Source organism: Mya arenaria, chromosome 10 (assembly GCF_026914265.1).
Source record: "Mya arenaria isolate MELC-2E11 chromosome 10, ASM2691426v1".
NCBI lineage: Eukaryota > Metazoa > Mollusca > Bivalvia > Myida > Myidae > Mya > Mya arenaria.
This window is the reverse complement of record NC_069131.1, coordinates 47,894,797-47,912,705: the sequence shown is the minus strand read 5'-3', so window position 1 is coordinate 47,912,705 and position 17,909 is coordinate 47,894,797. Positions and strand designations below refer to the sequence as shown.

Below are 17,909 nucleotides of genomic sequence, written 5' to 3'. Positions count from 1 at the left end.
TAATGGACAAACTTTCTATGTGTCGCTTTTGAAGTTTGATATCTAAGATAATAAAAAAACTAAGTTTGCAAGTAAACCGGATTTGCAAACTTATACCGGATGCTTAAGTAATTATTTTAAATTATCAATTCTGGATTTAAGTAATGAACAATGTGTGTGATTGATGTCATTATCGGGGATATGAGCGCAGTTGGGCTGGTTATAGTAAGGACTCCACACACTTTAGCCACCCTAACTGCGTTCATACTGCGATAATGGCATCAACCACGCAATTAATTCCATAAATAAATACATTCTCGCAAAGAAACAATAAGAAATGTGCTCCGGGGCGAAACACATATCGGACAGATATGGTTTGGATCACAATACAAATTGTACAAATGTAAAAGACTTACATAGAATACTTTAAAGGAGGAACCTAGACATGTACTTTTAGAAAACATCTAAAAGTACATGATTAGGTTCCTCCTTTAAAGTTTTCTATGTAAATCTTTTATAATAATATGAAGGCATATATTTAAATATCTACCCAATGTATCCGAACTGCTCTGATATTGGCATTTGTCTTTAACAGGTCTAAAATGATACACGCGAGTCCATTTCGAAAGAAAGGTAAAAATAGTCCATTTCACAATATAAAATATAACGTTAATGGTAAGGTGTTTGATGCAGTTTCTACTGCGTATGTGTGCGCAATATATATTACGGACTAAATTTCATAAAATATTGCCCCCCCCCCCCAAATAAAAAAGTTTGACTTCGGAACAATTTGTAGTGCATTTTGATTGACTGTCATAAAATAAAATTGTCAAATTAAATTAAGCGTTAACTAGTTCTATCCAATTTACTTTACATATCAAATTGATAACAAAACATGAAACATTTCGCTTTTGAATCATAAATATACAATTTACGTGTCAGTAATAGTTTTTACATACATTACCTGCTACTGGTTTCAACGTTTACTTCTCATACTTATACTACTACCTCAAAGAAACGTTAAACATACAAGGTCCTAGTTCAAAGTGTTCACGAGTTATACAACTAACAAAAAAAAAAACGTTTTTGAATTAATGTGCAGACACGTCTGCAATGATAAGAAATATGATAATTGGTGAATGGGTTGGTTCAAAGTCAACTTTGCGTGTCTATATGAATTGAAATTTATCTGTTGAAACTGTATACTAATATTTGGATGTACGTACGTGCAAAAGCAGTCGCACACATAATAATCACACACGAAAGACACAATTTTACAAATCACATTCCTGCCAGTATTCATGGCACTATTTAGTTTATAAGTGCGGCATACAATATTCGGAAGTTTAGATGATACAAACTGTGCGTTTGTTGCTAAAGAAACATTTATTTTCCTTGATATTATTCCACTTTTGTGTGGATGCTTTGTATGGTTAATGTGCTGGTTTCAATAGAACACATTGTGCGACTTTTTCTCTACGGCATGCCAACTTCTGCAAACAAGTGTAACTACAAAGCATCGATAAGATACTGATGTGCTTAGGCAAAAGGAACTGAATGCTTTAAATATTGAGACTGTAATATTTGAAATGTAAATCTTTCCAACAAACTAAAATTATTCATCTACTCAAAATTGTTTTATATTCGGAAAACTTGACTCAGACTTACAGATTATAAATTTTAAACCCCTGCATTTATTCAATCAAAGCGCCGCAAGCACTGAGGCATTCACTTCGTTGTATGACTATTGAACTGTATTGAATTTGTGAATATAATTGCGACGTTTTAAAAGTCGCAATTATTTCTTCATTTCCAGTTATAAATGTTTGATTTGTTTTATACAATTGACCTGATTAGAATAATGTAAAACGAACAATCAGATTGATTGAAACATATTTAAATTTCATTTTCGCATGCTTTGCTCTGCGACTATGCGTTTCCGCATTTCTATTCATTTGTTTGTTTTCACAATGGACTGTTTGCCACTGTTTCTACATGTTTTCGAGCTGTCCGGATCCATGAAAACCGTGCATTGCACGGCGATTGGGCAGTTACCTTATTTGTTAAAATCGAGTACATGTGCAATTGCCAGATGTGATTAAAATAATGGAACGTAAATTAGATCGCGCTTACTTTTCTGTTTAGTAAAGAACGAAGCGACGAAAATGATATAAATAAGGATATTGTGCTTTGGTAAGATGGAATTGATATTTTGAAATGACTGATTGATCTGACCGTTTGGCATTTGAACGTACCAAGTTATATCGACGTACTTATTGAAGCCACTTGTTAATTTGAAAATTGATTAAATAAGGTTGAGTACTCATTAAGCCGTTTAACGAAGTGGCATAACTCTGTTGTCAGCTACTGAGGTATTCCCTGTAGTTTCGGTGTTATTAAAAAAAACCTGATCCATAGAGATGGTGGTGTTTCTAACTTCCTTAAGTGGTAGTGATGTTAAGCTATCATTTCTTGTAGAGTATGTATTTTTTACAAACTGCCCTCTCCATGGGGATGGTGTCACATTCTACTTCACGTGATTGTGGTGAGTTTTTAGCTATTTCATAAAAACGTTATTTTTAGAATTACTTGATGGCAATCCGTTTAACGTATAAAATCGCCTATACACATATATGCCATTAAACAGTTTCGAAACCACAATATCTAATACAGCCGATACTATTTTTACACACAATAAAACCTCACGAACAAATTAGTAAGCATTGTTTATTTTCAAGACTTTGGACCACAGTGTCTTGACTGTGCCGTTTATGTCCGTGTTTCCTTTGTAACCATCATAAAGTTTCAAACATGATCTATATTTCGATATAAACCCCGAGAACAATGTATCAATACGTTTAAGTACTAGTTAATTATTCATTTAAAACTTCATTTCTTGTGTCTGAACAAACACATTGACTTGTATTCGAATTTTGATACGCATACATATAACTCAACTAAGCATTTACCGTTATATTGTATTTAGTTTGCACATACGTGATAGATCACATCAGTTTTAACGTTACTGTTTAGAACAACCCTTGTATCGGTTTTCGTTGATTTGCACTAAAGAAATCTTGTTGTACGAATGTGCAAAATAATAACGGTAAGATGGAGAAGCATTTTCAGAAGAATTTTAGGCGAGGTTTATAAAACAGCTGTGAGCCTTTATGTTGTTGTTTTTATTTCATTTTGTTTATTCTTTACATGAACAGACATAACAATATTCGTAGACTTCTCTTTAAATAAATCTATCTTGATCTTCAAAATGCTGGGTTCTGGTATTGCTGGTCAGCCTCCTTCTCAAAGTAAATCTATCTTGATCTTCAAAATGCTGGGTTCTGGTATTGCTGGTCAGCCTCCTTCTCAAAGTAAATCTATCTTGATCTTCAAAATGCTGTGTTATGGTATTGCTGGTCAGCCACCTTCTCAAAGTAAATCTATCTTGATCTTCAAAATGCTGGGTTCTGGTATTGCTGGTCAGCCACCTTCTCAAAGTAAATCTATCTTGATCATTAAAATGCTGTGTTCTGGTATTGCTGGTCAGCCACCTGAAATACTCCCTCATATCTAGGCATTTCGCATTTTTATTGTTGATGCAGTTGTGGTTTCTGTTGCTGTGAATCGTTACCACTTGAATGGATTTCCACATATGTCTGGGTCCTGTCGAGATCATCACGGCGTTTTTAAAAAGATAATAATTGTTATTTAATTGTTATATAGTTTTTTTACAACAATAATATTCCTGTCACGCTCAAAACTTATGTGAAAAACTACAGAAACAAGCTCAGTAGCCAAAAGTTTAAACATAAACCCCGTTTAATGGAAAAACCATGAATATAAATTAAATATACACTGAGATATGTATAAGATATAAAACAATATAGAAAAATGATAGCTTACCCGATCTTGTTTATATCTAGAAATATATACAACAAACAGATTATACTAGTAATATGACAGAAATGTTTTGTTGGAAGAAGGCATGATTTTAAAGAATAAATAAAAACTATATATATTTATACAAGTTAACTCAAGGGTACGTAACTGTGAAAGACAACCAAGTGTTCCGTTACTTGGCTGGTCTTTATAAAAAAAATTCAATTATTTACCTAAAGTTTCATAACGGAAGGCTTCCATTGTCGATACCTCGTCATAGGCATCAGAAACATCTGTAAATACAGCAATAATACAAACAGTAGGTATACATTTGTTCTCGAAAAGAAGGGGAAATTGAAAAACAAAAAGAAAGAAGTGGCTGAAATATTAATGTTGCATTGTGTTTTATTATGGAAAACATGGCGATAACAAATGCTTGTTAGCACACGACAAGCACACGATTTCGTGTCTCTATTAATAAATAAGACTCGATCATTAAATCACTAAGATTTACCTGGTGTGTTTACACTTGTGGTGTGTCTCTGATCTCTTTTAAAATAAGCCCTGAAAAACGGCAACGACATCACTTTAATTACTTTATATTGACGAACTTTAATACTTATACACAGACAATCAAAATTGATTTTAACAAATCTATAATTGAAAGATGTTGTTATTGTAGAATTATTGCTATGAGTTTGTTATAATTCTTTAGTTCCTTAAATGTACACTGCTGTGGTAGGTGTTTACTTACATTTCGACGACTTTGTTTGTAGACGACTGATCTAGAATACATATAAAACAAAATATTAATACATTTAAAATTGTACATACTTTTATCGCAGATAAATCGAATTTAAAAAATGCACATATCTATATACACACACATACTGTTTCTACCAGAGCTTCTTTTGCAAGGGCATGACGATATGTATTTTCGCTTCACAACAAAAAAAGAAATAGCAGCGACCACTGCAACAACAAAACCAGCAGCACTAACACCAATCGCCACACCAACAGTGGACGACGATGATTCATTAATCGGCGATGCTGAAAAGAAGATAGTGGATGAAATACTTCTGTGTTTTTTTTTAATCTTGGAATTTAATGGAAAACAAGGCAAGCAATAATAGCTATATCATTCACAAGATGAGTACCTTCTCTGATCAACAGGAACTTTTCTGTTAAATCATTCCCGATGTCATTTGTAATTGTAAGTGTGTATGTTCCGTAGTCTTCCGGCTTAACACCGATCACCGTAAGAGAACAGGTTAATCCAGAAGATGACGCAGCGAATTTTGTTATGTTGAGTGTGATGTCAACACAGGTGTCATTTTCTGGACATCTACGCCAAACGAATTGCCAAGGTTTTGGGACAGGGTACGCAAATAATCGATAGGACAAGGTGACGTTCTGATGTGTGGGACTTGAAAATGTCTGCTGTATCCGAACTCCCGGCATTCGTCTTGGAGAGCCTTAACACACACATCAAATTAAACTATTGTAAAAAAATGAAGTAAAACAGTAATACAGTATGTTTTAAGTGTAAAAACGTTTTGAATGGGTGCAAGAAAATCAAAGATTTCTCAGTTAAACCAGCTGATTTTTATCATGGAACTGTGCAATTCTCTTCTTACATGTAATAATAAGTTCTATGTTTTTCACCGACGGTCCGTCGTGGTTGAATTGGTTGCTACTTCTGCATGAATAAACACCAGCATCCCAGCAGGTACATCTTACGGTTGGGAATTGAATGAAGTTGGTATCATGAACACTGTGCTTCACTTCATTGTCTTTTATGAGTTCTATTGTTGACCCGGGGTTACTATCAACCGTACACACAAACGTTACAAGCTCGCTTTCCGCTTTTATGACACTTTGTTTTCGTTCAAGTCCGTCTACATAAAATTCAATTACATCTGATCTATCTGAAATAAAAGTTAACATATTAAATATAGCTGTCACTTAAGAACCGGACCGTTCACGTCGAAGCAGACGATGTTTGCTAGCTGGAGAGTAATGACAGCTGTAAGCCCTCTATAATCCGTTTCCTGTATACAAACCAATCGGTTCCTTCATCAGGTACCCAAGGATGGATTTCATACCTACTCACCTCAACTCAACTTTATTCAGTACATTAAAGGCCTCCGGCCCAAAATACATACTAGTATATATATACATCATTAATTACAATACAGTGGTGTCATTGCTTAATACAAATTGTATACAGATGTCAATATTGATCCGCCATTTCTAACACGTAAAAAATAAATATTGCCACTTGTCTAATAACAAAACCATTATCTGACTGTAGGAGTCTGTAAAGGCATGTAGGTCTGATCGACCCGTGTACCAGCTATATAAAACCTGTTTCCTTACAGTAGAGAACCTCAAGCATATGATAAACGCATGAATTTCATCTTCTAACAATAGCCTGTTCTCTGGAGATTTTACGCAATGCAACCAACTGCTGAAAGAATCTAATGGGTAGAACTTACTGCTATCATATACTTATAATGTTTGGCGTCTGAGCCTCTCCTTCTAGTTTTCATTGTATATTTGATACTCAACAGATGATAAATTACATTTGATACTCACATTGAACGTTGACCCGCATTGTTTTAATATCGCTGCCTATCTGTGTTTCATTCTCAGATGTCGTCATTAGATTTGATACTTTGCACGTATATATATCGTCATCCGAACGGTGCGTCGAATTTATGATGAGAGTCTGCCCATTCCAGTGTTTGTCATCGGATGTTCGACTCCATGAGAATGTTGCTTCGGATGGATTTCCAGGAATATATCCGCATTTGTAAGATAATTCATTTCCTTCAGGTATGTTGAATAGTGGTATCAGTTCGACTTGTGGTCCATCTTAAACAGAAATAAATGCATTTATACTCACAGAAGGTGTCCGCTTGGCCACGTATGAACTAATTTAGTGACTTAGCGGATATGCATCGATTTGTTAAAAAGTAGTAGGAACATATCATAAAACAGTTGATGTTTCAAGTAATACTGATACACTCTGCACTATTTACTTACACAGGACGTCTATGAATATGTTTCTATTTGACACGTGTCTACTATCATTTCTGTTACTGGCAGAGCAGTATAAATTCACACCATGATAACTTCGAAAAATTTGAAAATCCATACAACTTGTTGTTTTAAAAGTACTGTCGGCATTCAAAATTTCTTCTGTTGTAACGAGTGCTCTTGACGTAAGTGTGACGTCGTCCGCTGGTAATCCAGGTGTTTTATTGTCGTGATACCAAAGTACTGAAGCGGCAGGTAATGACCTCATCACCATGCAAACAAAGGTATATGAGCTATTTTCTATTATACGAAGTGTATCAACAGTCGGTTGCTCAATGTTTACTAACTTTACTGGAACTGAAATATAAAACATGAATGCTAAAAGTCCCGCTCAAAAGCAAATGATTATAAGTATAATACTCACGACATGAAATAAATTAAATACATATGTAATACAAATTATTCGAGCATGAAATTATACCGTTCGTGATAACGTTTTAATCACCACTCTCAAATCGGTGGAGGCGCACGAGTCAAGATTAGTGTAGACTAATACTTTCACTTCAATGTTTCAGAAGAACCATATGTAGTGTTACCTAGTACTGAAACATTCACATGGCTGCTTTCAATTGTAGGCGAATAGGATCTACAAACCCACTCATCCCAACGGTTGTCAAAAGTTAGATTTTTCAGAGTCAGCGAATGTTTTGTACGGAGAATGCAATTATAGTCAAAGAGAGCAGCATTTGGTGCCCATTCAGCCGCCGGAAAAGCGCAGGTCAGGTTTGCAACATCATTGTAGATAATTGCGACCAGATGAAACCAACTGCTGTCGGACCGATTTCTCGAGTTCCATCCAAATCCAACGACATCTTCCGCGCTGCTCTCGCACGTCAGAGTCAGAGGTTCGCCTTCCCAACCAACGGGGTCAACTGGAGACAAAACAGTATGTTGTCCGCCTGGAAGACACCAAAACCTAAACGGATAACAAGTATTAAACGCGTCTGCAGCTGCATAAGAATAATGCATAATTTTATAAATTATATCAGTTTTGCTAATGCTATGAAAATATGATTTGATATTTACATAAAATATAATAAACATTGCCATATTATTTCGTCATATATTGATTGAAAGGCAAACATTATTGTGCGAGTAAAAACTAGATGTGTAGCATTTGGTAAAATCATTTTACTCACTTATTCCTAATGGTAATCCTAAACAAATCAAGATATCTACAAAAGTATGGATGGCATACATTATGTATGTAAACAAGCACCTAATGTCAATGTGCATGTTTAATGTTGATAACTTCCTTATTTGCTTTCGCATTATGATGTAGAATGTTGAAGTACAAAACTAAGGAAGTTAAACATAATAACAAACTGAAAGGGACCAAGCTCAGTTTAATCTCTGTGTAGATGTTTGAGGCTGTTTACTATTATGATTGATTTATGTTTAAGGTATGGAGATACTTATTAATATGTATGTATGTGCATATATAGGTAATTTCGATTACTTATCGATGAAGGTTTTATATCGAAAATTGAAAGTAATCGATTAAAACCAATGTTTGGTCATTTGAAATGTAAGCAAACTAAGTAAATATGCACCTTAATAATACTTGTAATTAACCCTTTAAAATACGTAATACAATTAGAAATCTAGTTGTATAGCTGTAAAAATGTTTGCATTAATGGTATGAGCTTAGGTATTTGAACACATCGTTTACACAACGAGTTCATAGTTATAGGCTGAGTATGCCAAAATTCTTAAAAAGTATAATCTTTAAATTATAAAGGTAATCCTCGATTTATTATGTTTTAATAAAGAAAATGATGATAACCTACTACTATGTATGGTGCAGATCCCAACAGCTGCCCCTGGCTTACTTTAAATAGTTGCCTGTGGCCTCAGCTGGGTAAAATCAGTCTTGATCATGAAAATGAAAAAAACACGACATTTTATGGACTGCTTTTCACGTCATGGGACACAATACAACTATTAATCATGATTGGTTGACGATATTTCAACATTCTACAAAATCTAAAAATCCACTAGGGTTATATAATTGACAATTACCCAGCTGAGGCCACAGGCAACTATTAAAGGTAAGCCAGGGGCAGCTGTTGGGATCTGCATCATACATTCAAGTCTCTGTGGTATCATACACAGAATCCTACCAACTAATTCGTAACTAAAGCAAATGAAGTAATTCAGCATGCTCAGTTTGTAAAACCGCAGTTAAAACTATAAATCATCTATTTTGTAACTCCCGACGTATCAAACTGTTTACAGAAAATTTAGAAAAAAAGCTAGGTTTGGAGTCTCAATTAACTAAAACAGATTTTATCTTTGGCTATATCAATTGAAACAAAACTGATTTGAATATTTTATTCTTAGATGTTAATAAGTACATCTTTCTTTTGATGATCAATTGTTCCCACAGAAAATAGTCTGAAAGCCATTTTCAAATACGCGTATCCATTTTGGAGCAATCAAAATTGATTAAATCAAAAAATATCACTTTTGGTTCAAAGAAATTTCAATGAAATTGAATGGTACTAAAATTAAATCAACTGTTATTGATGCTAAATTTGAACAGTGAACTCATAATGTTATTTCACGGTTTCAAAATCTTTTTCTAATACTGATAAGACCCCATGGACCACCGTTAAGCATACAATTAATAACATACATCCTATAATTTGTACCTGATCCCTTCATAGTGCGTACATAGAATGGTGGACTTTGCTTAAGGGTCTTCCACAGTGCAAAAGTAAAAATGAAATAATATTTTGTCACATTTCCAATCAAATTCTGGAAGAGTCTTTTAACAAAATGTAAATGATTTTGTGTCAAAATTGTCTGTTCAAACCAATCAACAATGTACTGAGGCTCTGTGGTGATTGCAGCTATTTTTACGAAAGAAAAAGAAAGAAATGTATTTGCATTTTTATTACCAGGACATAAATTTAAAGCTGCTTCCTTACAGATTGAATGTTTTGACATATCTTTTATTTTTTGTCTTGAAACGATCCAATTTATGCAAAAAATGCATGGAAACCAGTTATATAAGAATGCTGACCAAAAAGGAGATCGCAGACTGTTAAATTTAAGTTAAAAAAATCATGTTTTATGCTGGTAACGGTTTAAGCCATAAGCCGTTTTCGAACGGAAATATAAAAAAAACTGCGATCTGATATTTTGTAAGCCATCTTTTATCATTGATTTGCAGATATTTACGCAAATATTTGCTCTTTCCAAGACAAAAAAAATAAAAAGGTTGTAAAAACGGTATATTTATGAGAGTTCAGCTTTAAGCCACTTTGTTTCATTACTTTATTAAATATCATTCTCATTTTAAAGATTTCATGAGCCCACAAGACATTGTTGATTGAGTTATCTGGGGCGTTTTGACATAAAAACAAATTTAAATTGTCGACACACTTTCCCAAAAAAATGTGAATGCGTTTTAATCCTGAATCTTATAAAATCATCTTTCGTATAGAAATTGGTCAACTCCTTACTACCCCAGAACATATCACAAAAGATGTATGTTTTATTCCCCCAAAACATCCTTCCTCAAAAATACTCAAACTTTTAAAACATTTTAAAGTTTGGCATTCCCCACCCTCTTTTTTATTGTGGAAGGCCCTTAAATATATTTAACCATGCCTCTTCATACTCTATTCACACCCGGCACTGGGGGAGGATGCGGTTGATACCAACTTTTTTAAGTGCAATGCGGCGTTGGTAAATTCCTCGTTGAATGTTGTTCAACTATGCACAACATAAGGAGACATTTTATGCATAGAGTATATGCATATTGCATTGAACGTAGACACACTGCGTAGAGCGTAGACAGATGGCGTAGACACACGTCTCAGACACAAAGCGTAGAATATAGGCACACGGCGTAGAGCGTAGACACAAGTCTAAGACACAAAGCGTATAGCATAGCCACACCGCGTAGAGCATAGGCACATGGCGTAGAAACACATCTCAGACACAAAGCGTATAGCATAGCCACACCGAGTAGAGCGTAGGCACATGGCGTAGAAACACATCTTAGACACCAAGCGTAGAGCATAGGCACACTGCGTAGAGCGTAGGCACATGGCATAGAAACACATCTTAGACACAAAGCATAGAGCATAGCCACGCCGCGTAGAGCGTAGGCACATGGCGTAGAAACACATCTTAGACACCAAGCGTAGAGCATAGGCACACTGCGTAAAGGGGAGACACACATCCTAGACACACAACATAGAAACAAAACGCAGACAAACATTGTAGAACGTAAATACAAAGTGTAGAGCGTAGACACACTGCGTAGACACACAACGTTACAAAGCCACTCAGCGTAGAGCGTAGATATTCAGCGCGGAGCGTAGAGATACTGTGCAGCTAAGACACACAGCATACACCGTAGAAACATAGCGCATAGTGTAGACACACTGCGATACTAAGCCACACAGTTTACGCAGTTATTGCAGTTTCAATGCAAAACATGTTGAATTTGCTGAGATATTAACATAAATGTGGTAACATTCAAAATTTTAACCATAATTTCTAAGTCCAATAATAAAGGGCCATTATTTGCAATATACAGTTATCTAACTTGGTTATTCAAAAAGGATGGGTGGATGAGTACCATTGTATGAAGTCTCAATGCAAAACATCAAGTAGTTGCTGAGGTATTACCCTGTGTGTGCTTACATGCAAAACCTTAACCAAGGTGTGACGCCGACGCTACCGACGCCGAGGCCAGGGTGAGTAGTATAGCTCGCCTGATTCTTCGAATAGTCGAGCTAAAAACTCTTTATCTCAAAATAAAATCGTTAAATGTATTTAAATACTACCTTTTTTTATATATTATCGACCTATTATAGAAATACATTATTCAAGTGTTAAAATCAGCAATGTTGTTCAAGACATTTTAAACTAGAGCGGCTTGGTCTAATGGTCTTACATTGCGTTCAAGAAAGGAATTTCTAAAGAGTCGGTTATCACCAGAAATGCGACAGAAATGTTTATACCAGTTGGATTAGACGACTGGAACGCCAGCCTGTTTCAAATATAATAGCAACCGTGGAAGCGCTGAGTGGAATTCTAAATGTCCATTTTATCAATGTTGTATTACATGGAATGTCAAAACCTTGAATTAATGCGACAGGTGGCTGTATTTTAGTTAGGAAAAATAGTTTTTATCATTATGGATTTTAGCAAATGTTTTAGGGAAATTGGATGCTCCCAAAACGTATCTGCTTGGAAATATACATAAAGAAACACAACTCCAACTAAATTTAAGTTTAATGTAATGAAAGTTACTTCCCCTGATTCTAGCCAAATGGAATATAATCTGTTTCCTTAGGTATTAATTCCAATAATATAGTTATTGGAGAAGTAATCCAGACTTAAGTATAAGTGAAGAGTCAATCCTATCTGCTAAACAAGAGACTATGATTATTTTAATTATTTGTGTGTATAACGCTATAATTCGTTTGCGCAGTGACCGAACAGAACGTCTAACGACGTCACTAGGAATATTTCATTCCTGTTTGAGATCATTTGCTAAATCATGCAAGCTGTTGATGTTACCTCTTGATCCAAACCAATATCGTCATTATAAACTCACAAGGGCTCTTATCTGTTGAGGGGGCTGGCAAACAACACGTTGACCTGAGTTTTGTTAAAAAATGTTGAGTGACACGTGCTTCATGTGGTCGAACAATGTCATGCATTAGAATAGCAGGTCCGTGTTACTACAGGACTGGAACTGCTACCTGCCGAAAAATCTTGTCAATGCTTTAAAACGCACCAATACCGTATACATGTGCTATACTTGATGTCTTTTGAACATGACGTAGCAGGTGCGTCAACGTAATGAAACGGTCCATACCTGCGCTTGTTACGCGTCGCCTGCCAGATCTAAAATGATCTACGACACCTTAAGTTTGTGGAAAGCATTCAGGAAGGCAATATATTGTATTTCGGTGGCTTCCATCGTTCCACTAACGTCGGTCTGGCTTTGAATACGATGATTTTCATTAAGTCTTGACAATACATGTACTGTTTAACGCAGACTTGAACTTTTATATGATTAAACCTTCATTGAAATATGTTGTTATATATATTGTCAGCTTCATATATACTATATGTTGTCAGTATCATATAGTATACGTTGCAAGCGCCATGGGTTATATGTAGTCAGCGTCATGTGTTATATGTAGTCAGCGTCATGTGTTATCTATTGTCACCGTCATATGTTATAAATTATCAGCGCCATTTGTTAAATGTTGTCAGCACAATGTGCAATCTTTTGCCAGCGTAATGTGTTATATGTTGTCCGCGTCATGTGTTATATGTTGTCAGCGTCATGTGTTATATGTTGTCAGCGTCATGTGTTATATGTTGCCAGCGTCATGTGTTATATGTTGTCAGCGTCTTGTGTTATATGTTGGCAGCGTCATGTGTTATATGTTGTCAGCGTCATGTGTTATATGTTGTCAGCGTCATGTGTTATATGTTGTCAGCGTCTTGTGTTATATGTTGTCAGCGTTATGTGTTATATATTGTCAGCGCCATTTTTAAAGGTTTGTCAGCGTCATGTGTTATATGTTGTCAGTCTCAGGTGTTATACGTTGTCAGCGCCATGTGTAATAAGTTGTCAGCGCCATGTGTAATAAGTTGTCAGCGCCATGTGTACTAAGTTGTAAGCGTCATGTGTTATAAGTTGCCAACGGCATGTGTACTATGTTGTCCGCGTCATGTCATGTGTTAGCTATTGTCACCGTCATGTGTTATATGTTGTCAGCGTCATGGATTATAAGTTGTAAAAGTCATGTGCTATATGTTGCTAGCGGCATTTGTGAAATGTTGTCAGCGCAATGTATTATATATGTTGCCATCATCATGTGTTATATGTTGTCCGCGCCATATGTTATATGTTGTCCGCGTCATGTGTTAAATATTGTCCCGGTCATGTGTTATAATTATATTGTCAGCGCCATTTGTTAAATATTGTCAGCGCTATGTGTTATATGTTGTGAGCGGCATGTGTTATATGTTTTCCGAGTCAGGTGTAATATGTTGTCCGAGTCATGTGTTATATGTTGTCCGCGTCATATGTTATATGTTTTCCGAGTCATGTGTTATATGTTGTCAGCGCCATGTGTTATATGTTGTCCGCAGCATGTGTTTTATGTTGTCAGCGCCATGTGTTATATGTTGTCAGCGCCATGTGTTATATGTTGTCAGCGTCATGTGTTCTATGTTGTCAACGTCATGTGTTATATGTTGTCAACGGCATGTGTTATATGTTGTAAGCATCATTTGTTATATGTTGTCCGCGTCATGTGTTATATGTTTTCCGAGTCATGTGTTATATGTTGTCAGCGCCATGTGTTATATGTTGTCCGCGTCATGTGTTATTTGTTTCCGAGTCATGTGTTATATGCTGTCAGCGCCATGTGTTATATGTTGTCCGCATCATGTGTTTTATGTTGTCAGCGCCATGTGTTATATGTTTTCAACGTCATGTGTTATATGTTGTCCGAGTCATGTGTTATATGTTGTAAGCATCATTTGTTATACATTGTCCGCATCATGTGTTTTATGTTGTCAACGTCATGTGTTATATGTTGTCCGAGTCATGTGTTATATGTTGTAAGCATCATTTGTTATTTGTTGTAAGCGTCAGGTATCCTGTCAGCGTCACATATTATAAGCTGTTAACGGCATGTGCTTAATGTTTTCAGCATGGTGTGTTATATGTTTTCAGCGTCTTATGCTTTATATTGTCAGCTTCATGTGTTATATGTTGTCAACGTGATATGTTATAGCTTGTCAACGTCATGTGTTATACGTTGTCAGCGCCATCAGTTATATGTTGTCAACGTATTATGTTATATGTTGTCAACGTGATATGGTATAGCTTGTCAGCGCCATCAGTTATATGTTGTCAACGTATTATGTTATATGTTGTCAACGTGATATGTTATAGCATGTCAGCGCCATCAGTTATATGTTGTCAACGTATTATGTTATATGTTGTCAACGTGATATGGTATAGCTTGTCAGCGTCATATGTTATATGTTGTCAACATGATATGTTACATGTTGTCAACTTGATATGTTATATGTTGTCAGCGTCATATGTTATATGTTGTTGCTTGATCGTTTTTTTGTGCATTAAGACAGTTAAAGAAGTAAACGTATAGAAAAATGCTCTGAATGGGATAAACAATTTTAATGTTAATGCATGAATAAAAAAAACACTTTGATTTAACATTGGTTTCAAAAAAGCATTAACAATTGCTTTGAAATAGAGAAAAAATATTCATGCCGCTATGCCGCTAGGCCGCCAGGCCGCTAGGCGGCTTTTTTCACGCCGTTATGCCGCTAGGCCACTAACTTCACGCCGCTCTTAAAAACATAAATGACAGTGTATTGAAGTTGTTGTTGTTTTTTAAAAAAACCGCTAACTTCACGCCTTTATGCCGTTAGGCCGCTAGGCCGCTAACTTCACGCCGCTCTTAAAAGCATATAGATGACAGTGTATTGAAGTTTTTGGAAAATGATGTTAGTGAATTTATGTCACAGCCCTGCGCGCGGTGAAACTGGGCAAAACTTTTAAAACAGTGAAAACTACCAGAATGTTTGAAACCGTAAAATATCATTTGGTTTTCATTGATCTATTTCTACAAACCGCCAAAAACAATAACATTAAGCATGTGCATCCCCTTTAGAAATCCGCTTCACGTGTCATGTGTAGGCCATGAGGTGCAACTGTCCGTCAGTAAGAAACACGATTTTTTTCTGCTCCCGGGTTGTCCCTGATTGGTGTGTGTTTTGCCTATCAGATTTTACAGTCCCAATGCACAGCCCTTACAACGCCCGCCTTACCCTCTGCATGTCGACCATGAAGCGCGATTGGCCGTTCGTCAGGTACACGTATGCATGGATCGCGACTGACCGTCCGTCAGGTACACAAGTTCATGGAGCGCGACTGACCGTCCGTCAGGTAAACGAGTGTAGGGAGCGCGACTGGCCGTCCGTCAGGTAAACGAGTGCATGGAACGCGGCTGGTCGTCCGTCAGGTAAACGAGTGCATGGAGCGCGACCATCCGTCAGGTAAACGAGTGCATAGAGCGCGACCATCCGTCAGGTAAACAAGTGCATGGAGCACGACCGTCTGTCAGGTGAACGAGTGCATGGAGCGCGACCGTCCGTCAGGTACACGAGTGCAGGGATCGCGACTGCCCATCCGTCAGGGACACGAGCGCTGGGAGCGCAACTGCCCGTCCGTCAGGGACACGAGCGCTGGGAGCGCAACTGCCCGTCCGACAGGTACACACGCCCATGGAGCGCGACTTGCCGTCCGTCAGGTACGCGAGTATAGAGAGCGCGACTGGCCGTCCGTCAGATACACGTGTGGGGGAGAAGGCATGGTCATAGGAATGTGGCACCCTGCCCCTATTACTGTTGGGGAGGGGTCATGGTTATTGCAATGTGTCACCCTGTTACTATGGGAGGCACAACGTTTTTTTAACAGAACGTTTTCTTTCGTTTTAAAGCTTAAATTGCTTCCAACTTACATTGGTTTGTATATGGAGCTTGCGCAATGACCTCTAGGTACACCTGAAGCTGCACTCTTATAGAGTTACCAATTTTACAACTTTTTTTATTTTTTGTTTTGGAAAGAGCAACTAACGGTTTCAGAAAAATGCATAAAACATCAATTTTTGAACTTTAATATTAAAATCTGCGGTCTATTTTTGTCAGCAGTCTTGTATAACTGGTTTCCATGGATTTTCGCAAAAAATGGCTTGTTTCAAGACAAAAAATAAAAAAGTTGTCAAAACGTCCAACCTGTGAGCGTGCAGCTTTATGGTAATAAAAAGGGCCATAACTCTACGGAAAACAGTTTGAGCAAAACCTGCAGATAGCAGGCACCAATGAATTTATTTTACAAATGGTGAATGGCCAAATATGTACATGATGCAGATATTTACATTTGGTGCAAGGCAAACATTTAATAGTTCCCATATGGGCAGTCTTTATGACAAATGATGCAAGGTTTGTTATAAGTGGCGACTCTTGTTAATAGAGGTACAGAGGTGCAAGAATGAGTTTTTTTGGTAGCTCTTGAGAGTACTTCATTCAGTACTTTCGGTGTTATGTCGATTTCAAGGAGCACATGGGTCGATCATATTTTGTGAAGGCATCAAAAAGAGCAGATTTTTAGAGAAAAAATACAAGAAAACATTGTGTTTTTTCATGACTTTATATTAGTAATTGGAGTTATACATCAAACACAAAATAACATATTATTTACAGGTGACAAAATTCTAGTAAAAAAAACATAATTATACTATAATTGATAGATAAAATGTTACCATGGCAACCACATTACAATTCAATACAATATGAAACACATTAGGGGAGCAAACTAGAGCTCTTAAAAACTAATCAAAACACAAAAGTCTTGGCATTCAAAGCTACCGGAAATACAAAATTACAGGCATTAAAGATTACTCAAAGTTAACCATAAAAGTGTAGGCATTAAAAAAATGCCCAAATCACTAAAGTAAAGGCAGTCACTTTAGAAATACCCTTTAAAAGAATTAGTATAAAAACTTCTGATTTAAGTCCAGAGTGGTTCAGTGTTGTGCAAGAAAACTCCTAAATTATCCAAAGATTCAGAAATAGTATATTTAATTAATAGTTTTAGTCGGTTTATTTTTGAAAATGAAAATAGAAAATCATATAAATTGAAATGATGAAGAGTTTCTATAGCAACATCAGAACTATTTTCTCCAAATATTATGAGTAATAACCCCTAATGTATGAAACATGATTTTCCTCTCAAACAATTGGATTGTTTTACCTTCACGTACAAAAAGAGTCTCTTATTATAAAACAACAACATTTAAAGAAAAAAACGGTTGTTGAACAAGAGCAGTTTAAACAAAAACAGACGTCAAAGTGTCGAAATGTTAATA

The 17,909-nt window shown here is 36.2% G+C and overlaps 1 protein-coding gene across 3 annotated transcripts; it reads right to left on the bottom strand.

Annotated features, from left to right (window-relative positions):
* Window positions 1–3,154: 3,154 nt before the first annotated feature.
* Window positions 3,155–8,212, bottom strand: LOC128206151 (uncharacterized). Of its 3 annotated transcripts, none has more exons than XM_052908448.1 (12): window positions 8,100–8,212; window positions 7,497–7,859; window positions 6,907–7,257; window positions 6,457–6,735; window positions 5,496–5,786; window positions 5,016–5,333; window positions 4,744–4,908; window positions 4,613–4,643; window positions 4,373–4,422; window positions 4,092–4,151; window positions 3,883–3,898; window positions 3,155–3,642 (listed from the first exon to the last, which is right to left on the bottom strand). In XM_052908448.1, the coding sequence occupies exons 1-12, from the start codon at window positions 8,194–8,196 to the stop codon at window positions 3,567–3,569; spliced, it is 2,097 nt and encodes a 698-aa protein (XP_052764408.1). In that variant the 5' UTR covers window positions 8,197–8,212; the 3' UTR covers window positions 3,155–3,566. The 3 variants fall into 3 exon arrangements, with proteins under 3 accessions (XP_052764408.1, XP_052764409.1, XP_052764410.1); XM_052908449.1 differs by having other exon boundaries at window positions 4,750–4,908; XM_052908450.1 differs by lacking the exon at window positions 8,100–8,212 and having other exon boundaries at window positions 7,382–7,505.
* Between the last annotated feature and the right edge of the window lie 9,697 nt (window positions 8,213–17,909).

Bases quoted from the DNA above. Each gene is read 5' to 3' on its own strand.
- LOC128206151 (XM_052908448.1), bottom strand. From the start codon at position 8,196: ATGCACATTGACATTAGGTGCTTGTTTACATACATAATGTATGCCATC. The intron at 7,258-7,496 runs GTAACACTACAT...TTTATATTTCAG, and splicing joins TGTGAATGTTTCAGTACTAG to TTCCAGTAAAGTTAGTAAAC. The intron at 5,787-6,456 runs GTGAGTATCAAA...CTTTTATTTCAG, and splicing joins AATGCGGGTCAACGTTCAAT to ATAGATCAGATGTAATTGAA.